Source organism: Onychomys torridus, chromosome 5 (genome assembly GCF_903995425.1).
Source record: "Onychomys torridus chromosome 5, mOncTor1.1, whole genome shotgun sequence".
Lineage (NCBI taxonomy): Eukaryota > Metazoa > Chordata > Mammalia > Rodentia > Cricetidae > Onychomys > Onychomys torridus.
This window is the reverse complement of record NC_050447.1, coordinates 39,797,022-39,824,356: the sequence shown is the minus strand read 5'-3', so window position 1 is coordinate 39,824,356 and position 27,335 is coordinate 39,797,022. Positions and strand designations below refer to the sequence as shown.

General features: G+C 44.3%; 1 protein-coding gene and 1 non-coding gene across 3 annotated transcripts; one reads left to right on the top strand and one right to left on the bottom strand.

Moving 5' to 3' along the window:
• Positions 1-3,964: 3,964 nt before the first annotated feature.
• LOC118584903 lies at positions 3,965-4,067 on the bottom strand. The gene has a single exon (XR_004945078.1). It is a non-coding gene; the product is annotated as a U6 spliceosomal RNA (small nuclear RNA).
• A 1,460-nt stretch (positions 4,068-5,527) lies between these two features.
• Positions 5,528-20,256, top strand: Tmem170a (transmembrane protein 170A). Of its 2 annotated transcripts, none has more exons than XM_036187972.1 (3): positions 5,528-5,752; positions 15,349-15,450; positions 18,594-20,256. In XM_036187972.1, exons 1-3 carry the CDS (start codon positions 5,608-5,610, stop codon positions 18,722-18,724), a joined length of 378 nt encoding a protein of 125 aa, XP_036043865.1. In that variant the 5' UTR covers positions 5,528-5,607; the 3' UTR covers positions 18,725-20,256. The 2 variants fall into 2 exon arrangements, with proteins under 2 accessions (XP_036043865.1, XP_036043864.1); XM_036187971.1 differs by having other exon boundaries at positions 15,349-15,519.
• The last annotated feature ends 7,079 nt before the right edge of the window (positions 20,257-27,335 follow it).

The following is a 27,335-nucleotide window of genomic DNA, read 5'->3' as shown; positions in this document are numbered from 1 at the left end:
AGCAACCACATGGTGGCTCACAACCATCTGTAATGAGATCTGGTGCCCTCTTCTGTCCTGCAAGCATGCATGTAGGCAGAGCACTATATACATAATAAATAAATAAATCTTTTAAAAAAAAGAAGTTTGACTGGGTTGTACGTTTGTATATAGGACGTTAAATCACCACGTTGTCACATTCAGTGTCACCAAATTACGAAGTTACAAGTGAATTCTTCCCTTACATCCTCTGAATTTTGTGCTTGTCTTTGAAATCCTTATTCTGTTCAAGATTATAAATGTGCCTTCATGCTTACTTCAGTAGTTTTTAATTTAGCGTTTCCCATCAGCAGCAGTCATAGTTATAAGGAATCATCTTTCTGGCCAGAATGAAGTGTGAGGCAGTCACTTACATCAACTTTTTCCGGATGTAATCCTTTGTCACACTGCCCTCTACTGACCCATCTGTTCTTTACACTTAGCTTGAACTGAGATCTTTCTAGCCAGAACATTCACTTCACTGAAGTGGATTAACAAAAGAATTTCTTGAGGGGAAAAAAGTAACTAATACAGGGTTTCACTGTATATCACTGGCTGTCCTGGAACTCACCATGTAGACTAAGTTGGCTTTGAAATCAAAAGATCTACCTTCCTTGGCCCCCCAAGTGCTGGGATTAAAGGCGAGTACCACCAACACCCACAAAAATGTATAGCACAGGCTGGTATTGAACTTGTAATCTTCCTGCCTCCGTTTCTTCAGCATATCCTTAGAGTGTGTGTCACCACAACTGGATCTTTGTTTTGTTTTGTTTCGAAGACAGGGTTTCTCTGTGTAGCTTTGGAGCCTTTCCTGGAACTTGCTCTGTAGACCAGGCTGGCCTCGAACTCACAGAGATCTGCCAGCCTCTGCCTCCCGAGTGCTGGGATTAAAGGGTGCATCACCACTGCCCGGCACACAACTGGATCTTTATGATCTGCATGCTGGGATGAGATGGGCTGTCCTTTCCCTTATAAGTTATTGGATTTAGCTTCAAGTACTACTTTCTCCCAGTGGTTCCTTCCTTCCTTCCTTTTTTTCTTTTCTTTTTTCTATTTTTTATTTTTGTTTTTTGTTTTTTCTAGACAAGGTTTCTCTGTGTAGTCCTGGATGTCCTGGAACTTCCTCTGTAGACAGGGCTAGCCTCAAACTCAGGGATTCATCTGCCTTTGCCTCCCAATTGCTGGGTTTAAAGGCGTACATCACCATGCCTGGCTTCTTTCTCTCTTTCTCTCTTTTTCTTTCCTTCAACTTTATTTGTGGGATGGAGAGATAACTCAGTGGTGAAGAGCAGGCTGCTCTTCCAGAGGAACGGGGTTTGATTCCCAGCACCCACATGGCAGCTCACAGCTGTCTGTAACTCCACTTCCAAGGGATCTGACATCCTCTTCTGGCTTCCAGGGCGTCAGGCATGCATTTGGTGCAGAGACATACCAACAAGCAAAACATTCATACACATTAAAAAATCATTATTGCCGGGCGGTGGTGAGTCACACCTTTAATCCCAGCACTCAGGAGGCAGAGGCAACTGGATTTCTGAGTTTGAGGCCAGCCTGGTCTACAGAGTGAATTTCAGGACAGCCAAGGCTACACAGAAAAACCCTGTCTCAAAAACAAAAAACAAACAAACAAAAAAAACCAAAACAACAACAACAACAACAAAAAAAAAAACCAAGCCAAGCCAAGCTGTCGTTACTGTGTGTAGGTGTGTGTCCGTTGGCACATGTGTGGCCCTAGGACAACTCATGGAGTTGGTTCTCTTCTCTGACCTTTACATGGGTTCTGGAGAGCAAACTCAGTCGATCAGGCTTATGTGGTAAGTGTCTTTATCCACTGAACCATCTCACTGGCACGCTTCTTTATTTTTTGAGACAATGGCTCACACTGTAGACCAGGCTAGCCAGGAACTCACTATGGAGCCCAGGTTGGCCTAGCACTCTTGGTTGGCTTCCCTGACTCAGACTCCTAAATTCTATGTGATTACAGGAGGGAGCACCTACAATCAGCTCCCACAAATTCCTTTTCCTTCTCTTTCCTCACTTTCCCAGTCATTAAAATTTTAGTAACCACGTCACTGCTACACTGAAAGTGGTTTTATTATTCTTCCCGAGGATAATTCTTTCTGGTCGAATCTAGACAGGTGGCTGCTGGGACTTTTACACAGAGGATGTGGTGGCGTTCTGGTTAACTCCCCCATTTCTTGCATTGGACCCCTCTCGTCCTTGCTCACCACTCTTTACCTCTGCTCTGGTTCTTTACTTCTAGTTCAGCACTTTTTTAGGAAAGGCATGAGAATACCATTTTTCTGAGTCTTTGGGTCTAATACCTTTCTTCGAATCTCTCAGCAGTTAAAAACATCTGTTGCTCTTCCAGAGGACCCTAACTCAGTTCCAAGCACCCAATTCAGGCAGCTCACAATCATTTGTAACTCTAGCTCCAGGGAATTTGACACTGGCACACAGTGATATACACTTATGAAGACAGACACATATATCCATAAATAAAAACATAATTAATCTTAAAAAGAAGCTTCCAGTTATAGTTTGGTGATGGGATTCTGAATTCAAAATAGTTTTTCCTGCTTTGGTACACAGTCGACTGTCATATAACCCCCCAAAAATGGGATCTGGCAATCTTGACAATGCATTAAAAAGATGACTTCTTTCTTTCTTTCTTTCTTTCTTTTTTTTTTCTTCCGAGGACAGGGTTTCTCTGTGTAGCTTTGGAGCCTGTCCTGGAACTCGCTTTGTAGACCAGGCTAGTCTCAAACTCACAGAGATCTGCCTGGCTCTGCCTCCCGAGTGCTGGGATTAAAGGCATGCGCGCCCCCCCTGCCCCCTGCGCCCCCCCCCCCCCGAAAAGATGACTTTTAACATTTAGTATTTTTGTTCTGGATAAGATTCTTGGTTGACAAAAAAAAAAAAAAGAAAGAAAGAAAAAGAAAAAGAAAAAGAAAGAAAATCCAGCGGCTTTGTTATGGAACAAACATTAGAAGCATTCTAAAATTCGGCTTCAGGAGGATTCAGGATGCTGCTAATCAGTCATCTTACTAATATCCTTGAAAGAGAAATGCTGTGTATTTTGCACATGATATGTTCAAATTTAAAGTAAGTTCGGCTTTCACTGCCTACTTACTGAAATGGTATGTGACTTTACTATGTCATGAGGACCCACATACTGTTTTGTTTTGTTTGCAGCCCAGGCTGGCCTTGAATTCACAGAGATCACCGCCTCCCAAGTGCTGGGATTAAAGGCATGTACCACCATGCCCAGCTAGGAGCCAGGTATTTTTCACAGTGTAACTTTTAAAATCTATTTCTTTGTGTGTGTGTGTGTGTGTGTGTGTGTGTGTGTGTGTGTGTGTGTGTCTACACTAAGCTCTTGTTTCTTGATTCATAGTTGATGCCCCATTTGAAAAATATATTTGTGTGAGTGTGTGTGTGTGTGTGTGTGTGTGTGTGTGTGTGTGAGAGAGAGAGAGAGAGAGAGAGAGAGAGAGAGAGAGAGATACATGTGTACATACAGGTACTCTCAGAGGCCAGAAGAGGGTGTTGAGTCTCCTGGAACAGCAGGAAGCACTCTGAATCACTAAGTCTCTGCACCCTCCCCACCCCGTAGACAGAGTCTATGTAGCCCAGCATGGCTCTGTACTTACAGTAATCTTACTGTCTTTTCCATGATCTGGAATTACAGGTTTGTGCTACCACACCTGACACTCTTGTGCTTTCAGAACACAGTCTGTTTTCCTTTAAATTCTTTTTCATGTTTATAAAAATATGGCCAGGTGGTGGTGGTGGTGGCACAGGTCTTTAATCCCAGCACTCGGGAGGTGGAGGCAAGTGGATCTCTGTGAGTTCAAAGTCAGCCTGTCTATGAAGTGAGTTCCAGGATAGCCAGGGCTATACAGAGAAATCTTGTCTCAATAAGCAAGCAAACAAACAAACAAACAAATAAATTGAACGCTTCACAAATTTGCATGTCGTCCTCGAGCAGGGGCCATGCTAATCTCTGCATCATTTCAATTTTATATGTGTGCTGTGGAAGGGAGGACTCCTTTCCTTTTTCTTTTTAAATGGTTAGAAGCCAGACATAGTGTATACAGTGAGTGAGTTCCAAGCCAGCCAAGACAACATAGCAACACCTTGTTTCAAAAACTAACTAACTAACAAAAACAGTAGCAGAAATGGAGGCAATTTCTTAAGAAGAAAGGCGAGGACTAGCTGCCTGGGAAAAGGCATACACTCTGTCTTGGGGTTTCTGTTGCTGACATGAAACACCATGACCAAAAGCAAGTTGGGGTGGAAAGTTTATTTAGCTTATACTCCCAGATCATAGCCCATCATGGGAGGATATCAGAACAAAGAACTCAAACAGGGCTGGAACCTAGAGGCAGGAGCTGATGTGCAGGTCACGGAGGGGAGGTGCTTACGAGCTCACTTCTCAGGCTTGCTCAGCCTGCTTTCTTATAAAACCTAGGACCACTAGCCCAGAGATGGCACCTCTCACTATGGCCTCTGCCCTCTCCCATTGATCACTAATTGAGAAAAATGCCTTACAGCTGGATCTCACAGGGCATTTTCTCAAATGAGGCTCCTTCCTCTCTGATGACTCCAGCTTGTGTCAAGTTGACACACAAAATCAGCCAGTACACACTCAAATTCAAAACACATTTTTTTGGGGGTGGGTGTTCGAGACAGGGTTTCTTGTGTAGCCTTGGCTGTCCCCAAACACTCTCTGTAGACCAGGCTGGCCTGGAGCTCACATAGCTCTGACTACCTTTGCCTCCCGAGTGCTGGGATTAAAGGTGTGCACCACCACCGCACAATTAACATCTTATTTTGTTTATTGGTTATTTGGGTATTGAACGTACAGTCTTTTACATCCAACTGGGGTTGAAATCCAGGATATTGTGCACCTAGGCTGGTTTTCTGCCAATACATACCCAGAAATTTGAGGACACTATTGATCATTTCTTTCTTTCTTTTCTTTTTTTTTCCTTTCTCGAGACAGGGTTTCTCTGTGTAGCTTTGCGCCTTTCCTGGAACTCGCTTTGGAGACCAGGCTGGCCTCGAACTCACAGAGATTCGCCTGGCTCTGCATCCCGAGTGCTGGGATTATCTATGTATTTATTTTTGGTGCTGCAATTTTTATAATGTTAATTTATGAATTTATGTGCACAGTTCACGTGTGAAGGTCAAAGGACAACCTTCCACCGTGTGGGTCCTAGGGATGGAACTCAGATCCTTCATGCTTGCAGGTAAGAGCTTTCCCCCAAGCCGAGCAACCTCACTGGACTTGTCCTACTGAAAGGCGACACTAAAGCCGAACCCAACGCACCCAAACGGAGCAGGAGAGACTTGACCACTAGGGGGCGCAGCGCACCGGGGGTCTTTTGCAACCGAACGCAGAGCCAGGGGGCGGGAACAACCTTCGCCCCGCCCCCTCCATCTGCGGCGCCCTGTGATTGGAAGGGGAAACGATTACTTAGTAGCGCCGTTGGGGTGGCCGGGAGAAGAGGGCCGGCCAGAGGTGACGCCGTGGCGGCCGAGGTGCGGGGTTCCGCGGCAGTCCGGGCGGTGGATGGCGGCGGGATGGAGCCCGAGGGGAGCGGCGGCGGCGGCGGCGGCAGCGGCGGGTCGGCCGGGCTCATGCAGCAGATCCTCAGCCTGAAGCTCGTGCCGCGGGTGGGCAATGGGACCCTGTGCCCCAACTCCACTTCGCTCTGCTCTTTCCCAGGTACGCCCCGCCCCGCCCCGCGCCTGCGCACTGCGCACCTGTCGCCGCCCCCCCCCCCCCCCAGGGCGAGGCCGAGTGGCACCCGGGTGCCTGGGGCGACGTCTGTCCTGACCTAGGGACTGACCCTTTACTCCCTGCCAGAGCCTGTCTGCTGGCCCCGTCCTCCGACTCTGTCCTACACCCATCTCCCCTCCAGCCGGTCTGGGTAGGAATCACTTGCTCAAACCTGTTGCGGGTTCTCCCACCCACACCTTGAAGAACTTCAACTTCTGAGCTGCCCCTCCCTCCCACCCGCGTCCGGAGAGTTTTCAAAGTTACATTTACGCAGCAGAACTGCCAGAGTTCAGAAAGTTGGGGAGGAGGAGAATTGCCTCCCCTGGGATCCATCGTAAAGGCCTTGGGGGAGGGCATGCTTTATTTCCTTTGGATTTTTGAAGGCAAGGCGACTGGGGTCCGGGGTACGACAGAGCGGGGGTTAGGGCGCCCGCGTAAAGTTGAAACTTGGACTTCGTAAACGGAGAAGCTGGGCCAGAGACATGGTAAAGGAAGACGGGCGGGATTGCATGTTAAGCCAGGCACCTGTGAGTCTCGTCCACTGGGCAGCGACTCCCAGGCGCCTCTCGGTGGACACCTGGGACCTGCTTGTGTAGTAGCTGACAAAGTGGTTATCTGTTTTTGCGGCAGCTGAAGATGTTAGCTTGCGATCTGTCTAAAGTGAGAGGAAGCTCAGATTGTCTCCAAAAGTATTAGTGTTACACTTGACAGTGAGTGATTAAAAAGTAAATAAAAATACACATGAACCCCTTTCTGGAGACTTCCAAATGATGAAGAGTTCATACTCTCCGAGGATTAAATCAGTCTTTTTTTTTTTTTTTAATTCATTTTCTTATTTCTCTTACACAATTTGGGAATTTTCCAACCCTGAGAAATTGAAACACAGTAAAGGAAATACCCATATGCTTATGTTCAGTGTTAAAGCCACACACTGCTTAAAAACTGGGGCTCATCAGGCAGTTGTGAGACCATCACCCATGTAGTTAGGCAAGCAGATGGCAGGCTACTTTAGATTATGGGGCCACAGTTGAATATTTGGCTTGTGTTGATGGAAATTTCATTATGCAAAGCATGACTTTGGTTTTTCTTGCTCTCTCTCTCTGTCACGCCTATGTACATGTGTGTGTGTACACATCACATTTTAACTTCCTGTACTGCAGAAGTCAGGACACTTTATGATTCTTCAGCTCAAAACTTCTGAAGCAAGGATGGGTTCTTTCACAGTCCCCTAGTCACAGCACTTCTAAAATACCAGGCCTATTTTAAATTATTTAAATTTCTTTTCAGTTAACCAGATGCTTTCTTCTTTCTTTCTTTCTTTCTTTTTCGCAGGCTTTCTTTTTTCTTTTAAGAATAATATTATTTTAAATATGTGCATGTGTTTGGGTATATGGACATTAGTGCAGGTGCCCATGGAGGCCAGAGGCAGAGTTACAGGTTATGGGTTGTGAGCTATCTGATATGGGTGCTGGGAATCAAACTTGGGTCTTCTGGAAGAACAGCAGTTACTCTTGGCCTCTGAGCCATCTCTCCTTTGTTGTTGTTCACGTTGTTTTTGTGTTCCTTTGGTGGGAGAAAAAGGTAGTTTATTAAGAAAGAGAAAGGCAGATGGCCTAGTGAGCTGAGAAAAGGGCTGTTAAAAGTCTCACAAAGTCTGGGAGCTAATCGTTAGGTGTGGTGGCTTGCAGCTTTAACCCCAGCACTCTGGAGTCAGGAGCAATCAGATGTCTGAGTTCAAAGTCAGCCTGGTCTACACAGCATGTTCCTGGCCAGCCAGGGCTACATACTACATAGACTTTGTCTTGAAAATAAATAAAAAGAACCATACCTTGCATCTGATTATCCCTACTCTTTAGCATCATTTACACCAGTGTTTACTTCGGCTTTTTGTTTATTTCTCACTTTGACACTAACCTGGAACTTGCTGGGAACTGAACTTGGGTCCTCTGGAAAAGCAGTGACCACTCTTTTCCTTTTGTTTTGTTTGTTTTTCGAGACACAAGTTTCTCTGTGTAGCCCTGGCTGTCCTGGAACTGGCTCTGTAGACTAAGCTGGCCTTGAACTCACAGAGATCCTCCGGCTTCTGCCTCCCGAGTGCTAGAATTAAAGGTGTGCACCACCACCTGTAACAACAGCAACTGCTATTTACTGCTGAGCCATCCCTCCAGACTTGATATGAGACTCGAGAGTATGGTTTACCAAGACTCACTCCTTCATCAGGCATCCGTCTGGCCCAGCCTGCGCTCCAGGCTGGAGGCACAACACGGATGAGGGTAAAGCCCTCCTTGATCCCCGAGTACTAATCACAAGGGCTAATCCAGTGTGTACAGCCCTTGACCTCAAGCTGACCAGGTTCAGCAGTAAACATACCCCTCCTTGCAGTGTCTCATCTTTATCTGGAATTCTGGGTAGAATGGGCCCTTGGAGTTGGACCCTAGTTTGAGATACTAAAGACCTCTCACTAGGAATCTTATTCAGGGTGCGGAGGCTGACTTCCTCTGTTTTGGTCACACAGAAAAGGTTATTAGTAATTTATGCCAACTCATGGCAGGTCATTGCCCTCAAAGATTCTGTGGTTTCTCTGTACTAAAAAGCTTTGAATTGATTTTTTTTTTTTTTAACCCACCTTTGCACTTTAGCCATTTAGGATTCTGCCAGATTCTCATTCTAACTTGCTCAAATTTCTTTCGTTGTCTCTGTGTTTGTTTGTTTGAGACAAGGTCTTATTATGCAGCTGAGGCTGCCAGAGGACCTGAGCCCTCTGAGGTGCTGAGGTGAAGGCCTGCACCACCATGACTGGCTTTAGTTGTCATTTATCACAATCAGGAATGGCATTCATTCTCTGAAGATAGGGATTTCACTAAAGTAATCTCATTTTTTTTTTTCGTTGAGCCAGGGTTTCTCTGTATAATAGCTGTGGCTGTCCTGGATCTCACTCTGTAGACCAGGCTGGCCTCGAACTCACAGAGATCTGCCTGCCTCCGCCTCCCCGAGTGCTGGGATTAAAGGCCTGCCCACCACTGGCCAGCAAAGTAATGCCCAATAAGCAACACTATTGTTACTCTGAACAAATATTTACTGATGGTGGTGTATCTGGTTTTTTTGTTTTGTTTTTTTAAGATTTATTTCTACTTACATGTATGAATATATGTGTACAGATGCCCATAGGGCAGAAAAGGGCATTGAATCTCTGGGAGCTGGAGTTACAGGTACTTGCCCATTGTGGGTTTTGGAATGTGAACTCTGGTTCTTTGGTTCTCTGCAAGAGTAGCATGGCTCGTAACTGCTGAGTCATCTCTCCAGCCTTCCGGTTGTGTTGGGGTATCTGTTAGAAAGGCCTTGACAGACAAAACAAGAACCCCTCCATATGGATCATTCATTCCAGTGGAGAGACAGAGAGAAAAGTGAGGACACCACACCTGGTGGTAAGTGGCTGAAGTGTGTCAAGGGATGGAGTGTTGTTTTACATAAGATGATCAGGGCCTGGTATGGTGGCACAGACCTGTAAACATAGCACTTGAATGGCCGAGGCAAGATGGTTGTGCATTTGAGGCCAACCATCCTGAGCTACATCCTGAATTCAAGGCAAGCCTTGGCTGTTGTGGTAGTTTGAATAAGAATGTTCCCCCCTCCTTCCCAGTTAAATGTTTTCTTTTATAAGAGCTGCCTTGGTCATGGTGTCTCTGCACAGCAATAGGACACCAACTAAGACAAGTAGTATCAGGAGAGAGGTGCCAGGCCACAGTGGGTAGTCCTGAGAGAAGGTCACTTTTGGAGAGGAGGGGAGGCCCCGCATGGATCTCCTGGCAGATAGGAATGAACAGTTGAGTGATGCAGGCCAATGGGCCATGAGCATCCAGGCAGCCTAGTTCCAGCAGGGAGTCAGAGCACTGGAGAAGACTCTGGTCCCCAGGAGGACAGAGGTGGTCTGCTCACAGCCCCAGCTTTACAAAGGCTCACCCAGGAACTGTCAGCAGACTTTATTCAGCTGTTGGACCTGGAACATAAGGTCCGAGTAGGCCTCCTGAAAAGATGGCTGCCTGCTTGCCTGGCCTTCCTGTTTCTGTTCTTTCAGAACGGAGTTGATCTGGGGGCCAAGAGGACTTAGGCAGAAAGCTGTCCATCAGCAAGCCCTTTTGATAGTTCTCCATTGTCTGAAAGCTCTGTGTCTATATGGACGGATGTATCTTGCTCAAGACTGAACCAGGGCTTTGATACCACCAGGACCAGAATTTGGATCTCCAGTACCAACATAAATGTGGTGTGAGCATGGTGACCTACTCATAAAGCTGGCACCTGGGAGGTGAAGAAGGGATCCCCAGAACGAGTTGGCTAGCTAGACTGTCTGAATTGTGAGCTGTGCATTCAAGTGAGAGACTCTGCCTCAAAATATAAGGATGAGAACAATCAAAGAAGACACCCCTCTAAGGCTATAAATATGTTGATATTTCAATATTTCACTTATTCCCAAGAAAAAATATTCTTAGTCTTTTGTAAAAGGGTGAATTTTTGCATACATTTTTACTCTTTAAATAAAGACACTTAGCCGGGCAGTGGTGGTGCATGCCTTTAATCCCAGCACTCAGGAGGCAGAGGCAGGTGGATCTCTCTGAGTTCGAGGCCAGCCTGGGCTACAAAGCGAGTTCCAGGAAAGGTGCAAAGCTACACAGAGAAACCCTGTCTCAAAAAACAAAAAAAAAAAAAAAAACCAACAAAAACAAAAACAAAAACAAAAGAACCCACTTATACTATCATAATAACAATTATGTATTTCTTTGGGTTTTTTTTTTTTGTAATTTTACAACAATACATAGTTTTCTATTTTTAGTCAGTTAAAAATATTTGTACATGAAATATAAAAATAGTAAATGAAAAATAAAACTATTATATAATTTAAAAAAAAGAAGACATCCCATGGCAATCTCTGCCCCCACACGTGCCCCCTCCACACACACACACACACACACACACACACACACACACACACACACTAAAAAGAAGGCCCTCACAGAGGTGGCCTCTCCGTCTTGGACTTCCCAGCTTACAGAACCTGAGCCAAAGAGATTGTGTTACAGCAGCAGATAACACCACTGGAGCCGCCAAGGAAAACACAGCTGATAATGCGCTGGATGTGAAGCCGGGAGCAAGGAAACGGTTGTATGCCGGGAAACATCTTGGCAGTGTGTTGAGCCAGGGCAATGGAGAAGAACTCCCCATCGATCAATAAATAGCTATTAAACAGTTGGTAAATTGAGGTGCAGTAGATTAAAAAGAAATCACTTAGGTTTTTTTTTTTTTTAAGTGTTTTAAGTTTGCTATAGTTTTTTAAAATCTTGTAGTCATCCATCCCATCTGAGAGTTGTTTTTTTTTGTTTTGTTTTGTTTTGTTTTTTTTTGGGTTTTTTGAGACAAGATTTCTCAGTGTAGCTTTGCGCCTTTCCTGGAACGCACTTTGTAGACCAGGCTGGCCTGGAACTCACAGAGATCCTCCTGCCTCTGCCTCCCAAGTGCTGGGATTAAAGGAGTATGCCACTACCACCAAGTATTTTTATAAACTACTCATTTTACATAATAAAGCCTTTCTTGCCCCTCAGTGTTTTAAGTCATACTGTACATGGGCACTGAAGAAGCCAACCCCTATGGCTCAGGGTGTGCCTGGGGGTAGTGCATTCCTGGGTGCTGCTGCCCCCCAGCACAGAGTGGTGGTGGTAGGGCCCCGGTAGCCCTCCTTTGCTAGGTGCTGTGCTCCAGGGGAGGTAGCAATGAGTGAGTGCTTGGGTGTCTTAGCACACTGCCTGCCGGAACACAACTGCACAGGCTAGACCTTTAACAGCTGGTTGTTTCCGCAGTCTGGGTGCTAATCAGCATCAGGGTTTCCTTCCTGCCTTTCAGGGAGCTGCCTTGTTACTGTGTCTTGGCGGTCAGGGGTGGGACGGGGTGGAGTTAATATTTCTCCTACAAGACAGTTAAAGGTAATGAACACCTTTAATCCCAGAACTCAGTAGGCAGAGGCTGATGGATCTGTGTGAGTTCCAGGCCAGCTTGGGCTACATAGTGAGACCCTGTCTCAAAAAAACCAAAATATAGTGTTCTCAGATTTAGTGTGAATTTGGGGAAATACAATTCAACCCACAGCAGTTGGGTGGTACACCTAGACCAGACTCACAGATGTGGGAACTACTAACTTGAGGTGTCTGGTGAATCGGGCACTGCTCGCCTCCACGTTCACCACTCATGCTCTGGGCAGCCAATAAGAAGCCCCCACTGCAGCTGCAGAGGGGTCCAGCCTCAGGTCAGTCAGTGGTTTTGGATAATAACTGGGTGGTGACTGCTGTAAGTTCCTGGGGGTGGATTCACATTCATTTGTTCCCTTGTGGGGCTACAGCCTTCCCAGAGTCGTCAGAGAACTTTCTTGCAGGCCCCATACTTCAGCAACTACAGTTTCAGAGTGATGGGAGTCTAAGGAAACAAAATATCTCAAAAATGGTTTGGCTTTTTTTTTCCTTTTCTTTGCTTGGCTTTGTTTTGTGACATATCTGTGTCCCAGGCTGACCTTGAACTCATAGTGATCCTTCTGCCTCAGCTGCCCAAGTGCTGGGGACTACGGTCTGAGTTATTGCTAAAGCTTTGACACCCTTTGTAGCCTTTCTGATAGTCACCAGACCAAACACTGTCAGTTATCAGTTATTTCCAGCATGCTTGGAGCCCTAGATGGGGCATCTGTGAGGTTTTCTGAAGAATCATCCTGGGGTCTGGGGAGATAATTCATCTACTAAGAGCACTGGCTGCTCTTCCAGAGGACCTAGGTTCAATTCCCAGCACCCACATGGCAGTTCACAACCATCTGTAACTCCTGTTCCAGGAACTTCTGGCCCCCTTGGGTACCAGGCATGTCACACACATACATACAGGAAAAGCACCCATACACATTAAATAGATATTTTTAAAAAATCATCTAGCGTTCAAAGACCCAGGTTCAAGGTTTCAGAGACCACAGTCCATAGTAAGTTGGATGCACTGTTTCGGGGGCTGTGGTGAGGTACCATGGCCTGGTGGAGCAGAGCTGCTCACCCAATGGCAGCCAAGAACAGGAAAGAGATAGTCCAGGACCCACCCCCAGTGACCTGCTTCCTCTACCTGGGCCCACCTCCTACTTTCCACCATCTTCTGGAATATTACTACTAGCTAGGGACCAAGCCCTCAGTGTATGAGCCTGGGAGGGCCACTTCCTATGCAAACCTGAGCTCCTGATGATGGAATCCCATCCACCTGTGTGCCTGTCACTGTTACGTGCCCCTGTAAATGTTTGTTCTGCTTCACAGCAGATGGTGGCAAGCTTGGTCTCTGTGGAGATATTTGGCATGGCCTGGAGATATTTTTGATGTCGTATCTGGGAACTGAGTACTATTGGCCAGTGTGAGCTAAGAAGCCCTGGGTTCAGTCTCTAGCATCAGAAAGGGAAAAAAAGGTTAATATCTGAATTAAAATCCTCTTAAGAGTAGAGGTCCTCCAGCCTGGCAGTGGCAGCGCACGCCTTTGATCCCAGCACCCGGAAAGCAGAGGCAGGCGGATCTCTGAGTTTGAGACCAGCCTCATCTACAAAGGGAGTTCTAGGACAGCCAGGACTGTTATACAGAGAAAAACAAACAAAAGAGTAGTGGTTCTCAGTGGGAGCCAGCTCTGTTTTGTTTTGTTTTTTTCCTGGGACAGAGGCCCATGTAGCCCAGGCCAGCCTCCAAGCTGAAACTTAGGAGATGGCTGAACTTGTGAGCCTTGTGCCTGGCTTCAAGTGCTGGTTACAGGGGTGTTCACATCCAGCTCTGTAGCCTTCTTTCTCACTTAATCTGCCGCTTGTCTTCAAGCCAGACTTGTGTATTTACTTTTGTTTTTAAAGACTTACTTATTTATTATGTACACAGTGTTCTGCCTACCTGTATGTATGCTGACCAGAAGAGGGCGCCAGAACTAGTTACAGATGGTTGTGAGCCACCATGTGGTTCCTGGGAATTGAACTCAGGACCTCTGGAAGAGCAGCCAGTGCTCTTAACCGCTGAGCCATCTCTCCAGCCGTGTATTTATTATTATTGTTATTTCTTCCTCCTCTTCCTCTTAGGTTTTTTTTTTTTTTTTTTTTTTTTTTTTTTTTAGCTGAGAATGGAACCCAGGGCCTTGCACTTGCCAGGCAAGCACTCTACCACTGAGCTAAATCCCCAACCCCTCTTAGTTTTTGAGACAAGGTCTTGCTATATAGCTTAGGTTGGTCTTGAACTCATGAACCTTCTGCCTCCGCCTCGCTAGTGCTGACATTACAGGCCTGCCCTACCATGCAGGCTTTTATTTCACATTTTAAAGAGTTTTTGATACCTTGATTAACAGTATTTATTCTTTTATTTATTTATTTATTTATTTATTTATTTATTTATTATTTATTTATTTATTTTGAGACAGTGTCTCACTGTGTAGATGTGGCTGGCTTGAAACTCTGTATGTAAATCAGGATTGCCTTGAACTCACAGAGACCCACCTACTTCTCCCCCCCCCACCCCCAGCTGAGGACTGAACCCAGGGGCGCTCTACCACTGAGCTAAATCCCCAACCCAGTATTTATTTTCTTATTGCTATTTATTTACTTATTTTGAAGCACTTTCACTTTGTAGATATTTATTGGCTTGTGCTAGCATAGTCAAGAAGTCATGTCTTTTGACCTGTGGACTAGATTGCCTTGCCCCCCCCCCCCCACTATGTAGCCCAAGGGTTGATTAGCTTTTCCCTTAAAGAAGACTTCCATCGTCTAAGCTCTGTGGGCGTACAGTGTCTGCCACTGATAACAGCCTTGTTGGTGTTGGAGAGCTTTCATAGACAGGACTTAGTGAGCAAGCCTGGGTCAAAAGATGTCTGTGTCACCGAGACCTATGATGAGTTTAAGTCCTCAATACAGAAACAGGAGATCAGCTGTGTGTGGTAGTTTGTGAACCCTTTAAACACCGTCAGTAAAGCCTGGCATGGTGGCAAATGCTTATAATGCCAATGCAAGGGAAGCAGGAGGTTCAGAGTTCAAGGCCAGCCTCAGATACATGAGTACAAGGCTGTTCTGGGCTACATGATGAGACCTGTCTCACAAAAACAAAGGCCTGGAGAGATGGCTCAGCAGTTAAGAGCACTGACTGCTCTTCCACAGGACCGGGGTTCAATTCCCACCACCTACATGACAGCTAACAACTGTCTGTAACTCCAAGATCTGACACCCTCATACATGCAGGCAAAACATCAATGCACATAAAATATATAAATAATTTTTTAAAAATAGGTTTCCCCCTCTACTTTAAAAAACAAAAAAAGCTGGGTGGCAGTGGCGCACACCTGTAATCCCAGCACTCGGGATATAGAGGAAAAGAAAAAACATCACCACCAAAACCCTCTAGAGTACAACTAAATGCTATGAGAATGGGAATAATGGGGTGCAGCAGCTTTGACTGAGCCCCTTGGCAGGGCCTCACTGGGAAAGACGGTGACTTCAGCTTTGCCTTTCTCTGCCCTCACAGAGATGTGGTATGGTGTGTTCCTGTGGGCACTTGTGTCTTCTGTCTTCCTTCATGTCCCTGCTGGATTACTGGCCCTCTTCACCCTCAGACATCACAAATATGGTAGGTTCATGTCTGTAAGCATCCTGTTGATGGGCATCGTGGGACCAATTACTGCTGGAATCTTGACAAGTATGTTAGACATTAAAATACCAGTCAAAAACTTGCGATGTGGTTAGTCAACTAATTTTAGGACTCCTTTTAGAAATATAGGGGGGGAGGGAGGATGTAGCTCAGTGGTAGAATGCTTGCCTCGTGAGCACAAAGCCCTGGGTTTGGTCTCTAGCACTGGGAAGAAAAGGTGTGTGTTATGTATGTGTTGCTTGTGTGCTCACACACAATGAATTTTAAAGAATTAGCTTTTAAGTGTGGATCTTGTTTTTTTTTTTTTTTAATTTTTTTTAAGGTTTATTTATTATGTATACAGTGAGTGTTCAGCCTGCAAGTCAGAAGAGGGCACCAGATCTCATTACAGATGGCTGTGAGCCACCATGTGGTTGCTGGGAATTGAACTCAGGACCTCTAGAAGAATAGCCAGTGCTCTTAACCTCTGAGCCATCTCTCCAGCCCTGGGTCTTGTTTTTTAAATGTATTCCTTTCTGGGTTTTGCTTTGTTTTTTAGCTCTCAAGGCCCTCAACTGGCTGATCTCTTCGGCTTCCCAGGCCAGGTTTGAAGCTTTGTGAGACAGGCCATTTGGCTGTGGAAGCTTCAGCACCTTTCTCTTCTAATCTGACTTGACTTGGCTCTGCAGAATGGTCCGCTAATTGCTTCCACTCTTTCGGGTGTGGTTCCTTTAGGGATGGAGATAAATCTGATGATAAGAATTCTTTTTTAGAAAGATAATTGAGGGCTAGGGATACAAAGCTGAATGGCTGAGCTGGCCTAGCGTCTGAGGTTCGTTCTGGGTTTGACCCCAGCTCCACACAAAGGAAGTGCCTGATTTGTGTGTTTCAATTCTCCATGCTTCCCTATGGAGCAGGCTTTCTTGTTGGACTATCTTTGGATTGCCAGCCCCCACATCAACCCAGAGACTATTAGCTTAGGCTTGTCCCACTAGCTCTTATAACTTAAATTAACCTGCTTTTATTAATCTATGTTCTGCCACATGGCTTGTTTACCTCTACTCTGTATCATATGTCCAACTACTTCTGTGTCTCCCTGGCTTCTCACTTAAGTGCACCTAGATTCCTCCTCCTCCTCCTCCTCCTCCTCCTCCTCTTCCTCTCCCTGGAAATCCTGTCTATCCTCTCCTGCCTAGCTATTGGCCATTCAGTTCTTTATTAAGCCAATCAGAAGGTTCCTTGGCAAAGAAACATCTTCACAGTGTACGAAAAGATTATCCTACAGTACCCCACCCCCAGACTTCCTGACAAGAGACTAGAGTAACATGGAAATTACAGACTATTTTTAAACCTGCTTCTTTTTTTGTCTTTGTTTTGTTTCATTTCACTAACACAATTAGAGGGACCAAAATGGAGCCTGAATCATTTCTAAATTCATACTTACATAGAAGCATACGTATTTTCTAGACATAAAAATTTAAAAGCATCATGAAAATAAAAATTATATTTTATATTAATAGCCACAGATTGTATTTTTATGTAGATTTTGTATATGTATATATATAAATCATAAATTTATGAAACATAAGAATGTAACATTCCTAATTTGTCACCTTATTTTATTTTCCCTGTGAATTTTCAACCCTGAGCTTTGAGCAGAAATGTCCATTGGTCTCTGACTTTCTTTTTTCTTTTCTTTTTTTTCCTCTCTGTCTCTTTCTTTCTTTCTTTCCTTCTGAGGCACAGCAGCCTAGTTTCTCTGTATTTGTGTCACTTAATGCTGCAGTAACCACACTGAATTTCTGGCCCCTGGGACTGGTCTCTGCCAGTAAAGCAGAGATGAACTACCCACCCCACATCCTAGAATGCTGATTAGATGAGATGTCTCCATACAGAGTAGAGTACTTGGCACAGTAGTTGGCACACATTAACTGAGTATGTGCTCATTTCTGTTCTAAGGATTTGGGGAAGTTTTTTCCTTCCCGTTCTCTGTAAGATTTCCCTTTCTTCCCTCGTCATCCGTGTCTCATGTGAAGGCCCAGACCAAGTTCCTCAGGCTTCTTTCTTTTCTCTTCAAGGAAGCTCAGAACAGAGGTGCCATGAAACTTGAGCCCTGGGACTAGTGGCATTGATAGCCACTGGAGGCAAAGTCAGATATCCAACACTGTTTTCTTGTTAAAACACGTTAATCATATCTCACATCACAGTTTAAGAACGTGTCGTCTTCCTTTCTTTTGGGGATGCTGAGAATGGAACCCGTGACGTTGTGCATGCTAAGCATGTGCCTTACCATTGATCCACAGCCCCAGCCTACCTGTAGGAATTTGATCGAGTCAACTGTATTCTGTGAGTTCCTGTGACTCTCAGATGGATAGCTGGGTCCACACCAGCGCTTGTGCAGAATGTTAGATGTGGGGGAGGGGGTCTGGATCAACACAGCTGCTTGTGTAGACTGTTAGATGGGGTGTCTGGGTCGACACAGCTGCTTGTGTAGACTGTTAGATGGGGTGTCTGGGTCGACACAGGTGTTTGTGTGCTGTGCTCTTGCTCTCTTGGACGTTGTAGTCACACAGTAAGGAAACAGAAGGGACCCTGAGTTCTCTGCCCCGTGCCCTTTGAATAGCTTTAGGGCTCAGAATGCTGTGTTGCTTTCTCACTCCTTTCTTTCTTTCTTGGATGGAACCCTCAGGATAATAGCAAGTGGAGCTGGGATTCCCTGTGACCTGGAAACATTTCTTGATCTGTCTCAGCAGATTGTCATCCATTGCCAGGAATGTATTTGGTGCCTTTCAGTGACAGGCATGGGGCTAATTGAATGGCACAGGAGTGAAGAGAGATGGTGGACCATGGGGGAATTGCTGTCTTGTCTTGTCTTCTTGCCTGACACTTCAGATCACTCAGTCAATATGAGGTGCTCAGTCTTCCAGGGGTCCAAAGCTAAATGCTGACTTGCAAACCACACAAAGAAAGTTAGTGTGGGCCAGAAAGGACAAGGAACACAAAACTTCTGACATAATTAAATGGGAAGTCTGTCTCCCAGTAGTGAAATTTTTAAGTGTTATATTTTAGTGACGTCGTTAATCTCAGGCTTTGTTTTATTAATTAATGTTTTTTCTCTTTTAACACGATTCAATTTGGACCAGGCGCAGCAATTGCTGGAGTTTACCGAGCTGCCGGGAAGGAGATGATCCCGTTGGAAGCCCTCACTCTTGGCACTGGACAGACGTTCTGTGTGGTGGTGGTCTCTTTTTTACGGGTTTTAGCTACTCTCTAGCATACGCCCTTTCACTGGGATGGCGTACCTGCATTTTATAGACTCCTCAAAAGGCAGAGATGGTGTCCTGGTTTCTTCATTCCTCAAATGGAAACGACTTGGAGGCAGGAGAATGTGAAGAACACCGCAGCTCTTCCTTCACTTCGCAGCTCCAGCAACTGAAGACCCCTGCAGGCACCTCGCGTTCACAGCCAATCCAAGCTCCTTGGCTCTCTTTTCTTTTGGCTATCTAAGTTTTACATGCATATCTTCACCTAAGCCAACAATGCCTCAAGTTTGCATCTTTTGAACAAGAATTTGCATCATTATTTGCAAGAATGCAACATTGCTGTTTCACAGAAACAATGGAAAATGCTATTTAATTTCAAGGAAGCAGGCTGCACTGTACTAGAAGCGTATCGTCGTGAAGGTAAAGCCAAGTTGGCTTGGGTTGAGAACAAACTGGTGGAATGTAACAGGAAGAAATGAAGTATAATTCAAAGTAACAGCTTTGGTTCCACTGTCAAAAGTAGGTGACTACTGAGAATGTGACACTCTCTGGATAACTATCTTGACCTCTGATTATTTAATATATTTTAAGAGATGTGAATTTATCATTTGATCAAAATAAGCTAGCTAACTGGGATTTCTTTTTCTTTTCTTTCTTCTTTCTTTTTTTCCTTTTTAAGATGTGAGGACTTGCTTTGTTACCCAGGCTAGCCCAAACTCCTGGGCTCAAGTGATCCTCCTGCCTCAGCCTCCTGAGTAGCTGGGACTATAGACATCACCGTCATGTTTAATTTAGGCTCTTTTCCCAAAGAATTTCCATAGTATCTTTACCTGTCACCTTTAACACTGCCCATTTTATTTACTTTCTCTAGAAACTTGCAGACTTTCTTAAGTGGCTTGAGTTGAACTTCAAAACCAGACAGGTTAGATACTGTCTGGGACATTCAGGCACAAGTGAGACACTTGCAGGATTCTGTTATAGTTTTTCTTCCTAATTTAAGTGTATTTGATGACTCCAAAACTTGTGAGCACTGCTAAAATGAGTTAGTGGTTATTGGTTTCCTTCTGTGTTTACCTAGCGATGGTCCTCAGCCCACTTTGGCAGTATTTGAGTATCAACTCCCAGAAAGTGCCTAAAACTTCCTCTTATTCAAGAGAATTTATATCCTTAAGGAGATAGTTTTTAACTTTATTTTAGCTATTTTAATTTTTAACTCCACTGCCTAACTTTGTTTTTCATTTAAAAAGACCTGTGAACTGTGACCTTCAGAAGGGAAAGGGATGTAAAAAAGTATGCGCCTTTCATCATTTTAACGGTTTTGTATAAAGTACAATGTTCTTGTTGTTATCTGTTCTCAAAGTAGCCGCTGGTATTTAACTCTCACATTTTAAAAGGGGAATGTTCACTGTGAGATTAAGACTGACAACCTATGAGGGCATACATTTATCTTAAAGCAATATGCTTTCAGCTTCTGGTTAGAAGTAGCCAGGAGGGGACCAGCAAGATGGTTCAGCAGGTGAAGGTGCTAACCTCTGGCCTGAGTTCGATCCCTGGGACCAGCATGGTGGAAGGAGAGGACCACCTCCTGCCAGTTGTCCTCTGGCCTCCACATGCAGTTCACACGCATGAATGAATGAATAAACAAGTAAACAAATGTAATAAAACTTTTAAATAGCCAAGAGGACCTCTGTGGGCACTTGCACTTATGTGCATATATTCCCTGTCCCCCACATACACATAAACTTTAAAATAATATAAAATAGCCAAGAGGGTCAATTTTTCCAGGAATGGCAGGGGGAAAATTGCAGGGGTGGCCACAAAAACCAGTCGGCTCTTTCCTGTAGACCACCACTTGTTAAAACTGCAGTGACAGATCAAATTTGGTGGGCAATTGAAGCAGATAAATGGCCGTTAATATTCCCCAGAAATAAGAGCAATCTTTCTTTTGACAAAAGATTTCCATTTTCAGTCTCAGGGGTTGTGAATTGGGAAAACATCCTTTCAGTTGGAAAACTGGACCGTTGTCCTCTGCATTCTGGGAAATGACAACACCGTTTATGGAAGGGCACCTTAGAGTGCTTACTAAACATTCTTTGGGATGTAATTTCACACACTAAGCACATCCATGATTAAAATGTTAGGTCTCTGTGTTTACAGCCAAGACACAAAAGTTAGGGCATTTTGAAGGACGTTTTTGTTTCCATCTGTTTCTTGTTTATGTTTTATCTGCTCTTAAAAAATAAAGAACTTGAACTGTAAAATGTATCTTCAAATTACTGAGTATTTCATCTATCCCAACGTGTGTCAAGCATTCTTTTGTGAATAAGTGTATATAGGCTCTATAGACTGAGCTTTGTAAAGGCTTGATATGTTTTCATTTGAATGATAAACCAAGAATGCTTTCCACTTTGATCCTGTTCCTCATCTTCCTCTTTTCTCTTGTCTCAAATGCAGATTTACTTGCCATGATTTGGGTAGAGCACATCACCTTATACAATTTCTTCAGGAGGTGTCTCCCACTGAGGACTTTCTTGGACCCTGATTCCTGCATTTATTTATATTTCCACTTCTCACCCCCTCTTTTTAAATTCTGAGATGGAGGGGTAACCCCCAACCAAAAAGCTGATCTCTTGATTCTTTAGTGAATTGTGGGATTTGTATTAAGTTTGTGTCCAAAAGTGTAATGATTATTATGTGAGCAAGATGTGTCTCTGGGCTGTTAACTACTTCCTTTGGAGCAAGACACTCCTTAGGAAATGCTGGCACTAGTGAGAAGCAGTTGGTCAAATACCGGTGTCCTTCCTGTGTCCTGTAGGTTTCTAAGTTGTTTGTTGGCTTTTGATTCCAATGTCCTTCTGACCGCCCCGTTTTTTGCTAAGTTCTTGTGCCACTGCAGAACATGCCAGCCTTCCCCAAGGAACTGTTTCCTGGAATGTGGAGCCCTGGTGTCCTTAGTGGCCCACATGCAGAAGGTTCTGTGAACTTGTATTTCTTTCTGTGTACTATGTAAGGCTGGTTATGACCAAAATCAGCTCAACTTTTTATATTAGGTTATTGCACTTAACTGCTATAGCCCAAGCGATCAAATCTTTGTATATTAGAAACTTATTTAAATTTTATTTTTCTACTGACATTTCTAATGCTAGTATGTTTATCAATAAAGAATTACTTTAAATTCTTTGAGTTGGGATTGCATTTTTTGTTTGTTGTTTAGATTTTATCTGAGGCAGTGTCTTGCTCTATCTGTGTCTAGCCTCCAACTCTTCATGAAGCCCAGCTGGCTGGCCTTGAACTTGTGGCAGTCTACCTGTCTCTGCCTCCCAAGTGCTGGGGTTATGGGTGCATCACCACACTTGGCTCTGGAGTTGCTTTTTTCTTTTCTTCTCCCTTCCCCATTTATTTATTTATTTTGGGGCAAGGTCTCACTATGTAGCTGTGACTGAAACTTGTTTAAGGCTATCCTTGAACTCAGATCTGCTGGCCCCAGCCTTCCAAGTGCTGGGATTAAAGCCATGTGCCACCATGACTGGACCCCCCACCCCCATTTTTAATTTATTTATTGGTGGGAGCAAGGGCATGTGCTTGTCATGGCATATCAGTAGAGGTCAGAGGACAGCTTTCGGGAATCAGTTCTCTCCTCTTCCACCTTGTTCGTCCTTGGGATCAAACTCCTGTCAGGCTTCGTAACTGCTGTCTTGCCAGCTCCTGGAATTACATTTCTATTGTAATCTCTCTCTCTTTTTTTTTTTTTTTGGAGCTGAGAATCGAACCCAGGGCCTTGCGCTTGCTAGGTGAGCACTCTACCACTGAGCTAAATCCCCAACCCCTATTGTAATCTTTTATAATGGAATTATGTATGCTTTAATTGTATTTCTCCTAGGTTCAACTTTTTTATTTTTATTTTTATTTTTTTGTCTGTTTTGTTTGCCCTGGCTGTCCTGAAACTAGGTCTGCAGACCATGCCTGCCTCGAACTCAGAGATTCACCTGCCTCTGCCTCTGCCCGAGTGCTGGGATTAAAGGTGTGCATCACCACCACCTGGCTTACGTTTATAATTTATAATAAAATTCTCTTTCAAAGATGTGCTTAAACTATGCTTAAGGTGAACATCACTCATTAACTTTACTGATCAGGACATATATTCTTATCAAGAAGCTTTGTATGGGGCCTAAAAAGATGACTCAGTAGAGAAGGCATTTGCTGTGCAATCATGAAGACCAGAGTTCAGATCCCCAACACTCACAGAAAAAGCTATGTAGGCACAGGGACCTACTTGTACTCTGGAGGGAGATTGGATCCCTGAAGGTTCATCAAGAGGCCCTGCCTCAGTAAATAAAATATAGCATGAGGAAGACACCTAATGTCAACCTCTGCTTTCCATATGAACATCTGCCCAAACACACGTGAACATATGTGTACACCATACATGTGAAAAAAATTGTGTGCTCTTGGACTAGGATGGCTGAGTAGTGTGCAAATTATATATTATCTCAATGGTCCACTGGAGGAGAAACTCTAGATTTCCATAATCTAATGTCCTCAGTGACTAATATGCCTCCTTTATTTTCAGCAGGTTGGGTCACTCAGGCTTGGGTAGTTTGCCATCCATTCTTATCTTATAAATTTTTGTTTGTTCATTTTTTGTTTTTAGACAGAGTTTCATTATTTTCTTTGGCTGTCCTGGAACTCACTATGTATACTAGGCTGTCCTGGAACTCACAGAGATCTGCCTGCCTCTGCCTCTCAAGTGCTGGGATTAAAGGTATGCGCCACCACATAGCCATAATTTTTGTTTGTTTGTTTGTTTGTTTGTTTGGTTTTGGTTTTGGTTTTTCAAGACAGGGTTTCTCTGTGTAGCTTTGCACCTTTCCTGGAACTCACTTTGTAGACCAGGCTGTCCTCGAACTCACAGAAATCTGCCTGGCTCTGCCTCCCGAGTGCTGGGATTAAAGGCGTGCGCCACCACCGCCCGATTTATATATATTTATTTTAAGCATACAGTAAGTACACAGATCTTGACTGTACAGCTTGGTAAATTTTTGCACACGAGTGTACTTATGTGACTACCTGTCAGGTCAAGAGACATGTTTCTGCCATCCTGGAAGGATGCAGAGTATCAGGTATGGACAGTCAGGGTCAGCCGGAAGTCCCCATGATTGTAGGGACCTGAGACATAATGAAAGGGCTTTGAGTTTCCATAAAAGTGACAACCCAAGCTTGAAGGTGGAGACTGGAAGATGAGGAGCCAAATTTGGCAGGGATGACCCCTTAAGGTATCGCCAAGACATCAGTGAGCCAGGCACCTTAAGAGGCTTAGCACTGGTCTAACTGTTGCCCTGGCCTACTTTTGTCCTGCTGGATGATGACCTCCTGTTGCCATATTTAATTTTTTTTTTTTTTAAGAAATTAGGACTCTAGACTGTTTGAAATCCATCTACAGTCTACATTTTAAGTGCTGACAATTTTCCTTTTTTTTTTTTTTTTTTTTAAATCTTTTTTGGAGATCAAGTCCAGAGCCTTGGACTCACCATACTGCCTTTAAGCAACACTGTACAATGTTCCTAGATCCACTGGTACATGTTTTAGAGCTAGAGTTGGCATGCTACCCACCATTTTTAAAAAAGCATCTCCAAGCTAGGGAGCTGGCCTTGTTGGTAAAATGACCTGACCTCAGGTCTCCAGCACACACCCATACAAATGCTGGGCAGGTGTGGAGGCTCCTTTGTAATCTTAGTGCTCAGGGGTGGAGGCAGGGCATTCCTACCTAGGATAATGGTGGCTAGCTCTGGGTTCAAGAGAGAGACAGACCCTGTCTAAAGTAAGGCAGAGCGTGATTGAGGAAGACATCCAATACCAACCTTTAGTTTCCACATGCAGGAGTGCAAGCACACACACACACACACACACACACACACACACACACACACTTATATGCACATGTGAACATGGATATACTACATACAGGTAGCCCTCCTCAGATAAACAGCCATGCATGGTGACTCAGGCCAGTGACCTCAGTGCTCAGAGCCTGAGGCAAGAGTATTATCACAAGTCTGAGGGTGAGTGTAGGCCATGCTGGACTACAGAGGCCCTTTCTCAAAAAAAAAAAAAAAAAAGAATGGAAAAAGAGAATACCGTAAGTACTTGAAACTATGCAATAGTTCTTATACTGGCTGGGAATTTTAGCTGGGAATCTGACCTTCATTCAGTGTTAGGAGAAATGAGAGAGGATTGCTGGTGAATACCAACACATCTTCTTTGGAGACTGCCCTCCATGATGGGCTATACTACTAGTCACAGGGAGTGTTTATAATATCCAAGAATAACAAGGCCAAGAATAGTGAAATTCAAAAGACTGTGTCTAAGTTTTCCTATTATTCTATTATTTTCAGATAAGAAAAGTCTGTTTTAGGGCCAGCAAGAAGTCTCCAAGCATAAGGACACTTGCCACCAAGCCTGATGACCTGAGGTCAATCTGGGACCTGCAAGTTGGAAGGAGAGAACAGAGCCCTGCTGATTCTCCTCTGATCCCTGCTTGTTCATGATGTAAGCACATGCAAGAGGGCGCACACACGAAATAAAAAGTTTTAAAACAAGAAAAGTCTGTTTCAAGGAATCATAGGCCTAAATGTAAGAAATAAAACTCTCTAGTCTTAGCAGGATACTGAAGTAAGAGTCATGATCTTGGCTTAGGCAGTTTTTTGTTTGTTTCTTTGTTTGTTTGTTTCTTTGTTTGTTTGTTTTTGTGGAGCTGAGAACAGAACCCAAGGCCTTGCGCTTGCTAGGCAAGCACTCTACCACTGAGCTAAATCCCTAACTGAGAGTTTTCTTAGATGAAATACCTAAAGCATACATGGATGACACAATAACAGATAGACTTTGTCAAAACTAAACATCCATGTTCAAAAGGAATTACCTGGGCAGTTATTGCTCCCTCTCACCGTTGGCTTGGCTCGGTCGGGGGAGGGATGAAGGAAACAGAGTCATGACGAATTCCCCAGGAAGCAGACTCCAGAGACCACCAGCATGGAGGTACAGATCTGGTTTAATTGTTAAGGTCATGTCAAGATGCTGTATAGTGAGTCCGAATGACACAGAACCGTGTTATGTGGGGGTGTGCAGTGTGGGGCAGTATGTCCAGGCTGTGTGTCTGCAAACAAAGGGCAGGAAGCAGACAACGCCCTAGGTTTTGGCGCCAAACTAGAGAGTCTCCAGTTAGCTGGGACTCCATTATGAGTCATCTGGTGTTCCAGAGACTCAGGTCTGCTCAAACAGCCGCAGGGGATGCTGGCGCTTCTCACATTCCCTGTCCTTTAGTGACACCATCTGAACAGAGACTGACCCCTCACTTACCAAGAAGTGCAAAGAGGCCTCCGAAGATTGGAGGAACTATTCTCTAGTCAGAAATACAGAAGACAGATATCCAGGATACAGAAAGCACTTACACCGTCAATAAAACCAGTTGTAAAATGGGCGAAGATTCTGAGGAGACTGTGTATGAGAGAAAGAGGGTAACCCTGTAACTGTGTAACCCTGGCTGTCCTGGAACTCACTATGGAAACTGGGCTGGCCTTCAACTTACAGAGATCTGTCTGCCTCTGCTGGGGTTAAAGGCATGTACTACCACACTTGACTGAAAAGGCATTTTTTCCCCCAAAGACCATATACCAATAAGAACATAATATTTAACATCTTTTGTCCTCAAGGAAATATAAATCAAGGTTGTAACGAGATGCCATTTCATAGCCTTTAAAAAAGACAACATAGGGTGTTGGCAAGGATGCAGACAGAGAAATGGGTTCTCATAGGCTGCTGCTGCTGCTGATATAGACTGGGCAGGGCATCCCTTTGGAAAACAGTCTAGCAGTTCCTCAAAAGGTAAAACATTATTATATGACGGCATAATTCCACATTTGAAAACACCATGCTAAACACCACAAAAGACCACACACTGTATTATTCTGTTTACATAAAATGTCCAGAACAGGCAAATCCATAGATACTGGTGATTGGGTGGAAATGGGTGTGAGCACCTGAGTTCCAGGGCAGCCAAAGCTACATAGTGAGACCCTCTTGCAAAAAACAAAAACAACAACAAAAGCACCCGTGTATAGTGTGCCTTGAAAGCTTTAATTATACCTTGACCAAGGGGCTGGTTGAGGCATGAAACCATTTTCTTTGGCTTTCAGTTTCATATTAAGGTTTTCTTTCTTTATCTTTATTTTTTTTTAATTTATTTGTTTATTTTTCTGAGACAGGGTTTCTCTGTTTAGTTCTGGCTGTCCTAGAGTTCACTCTGGCGTTCTGGCCTCAAAACAAAACAAAACAAACAACAACAAAACGCCTGTGCCACTGCCATGAACATTATGGTTTTCTGACAGGCCATCTCATGAATCCACAAATTTTTCAGATTTTAATTTATTTTTGTTTTACATGTACGTGCCTATGTGCCTGTGTGTGTGTATGTGTGTCTACCATGTGCATGCCTGGTGTCCACTGAGGTCCAGGGTGGTTGTGAACCATTGTGTAGTGGGTGCTGAGAACTGAAAACAGGTCCTCTGCAAAAGCAGCAAGTACTCTTAACCTTTGAGCCATCTCTCTAATCCCCACAAAGGCACAGAT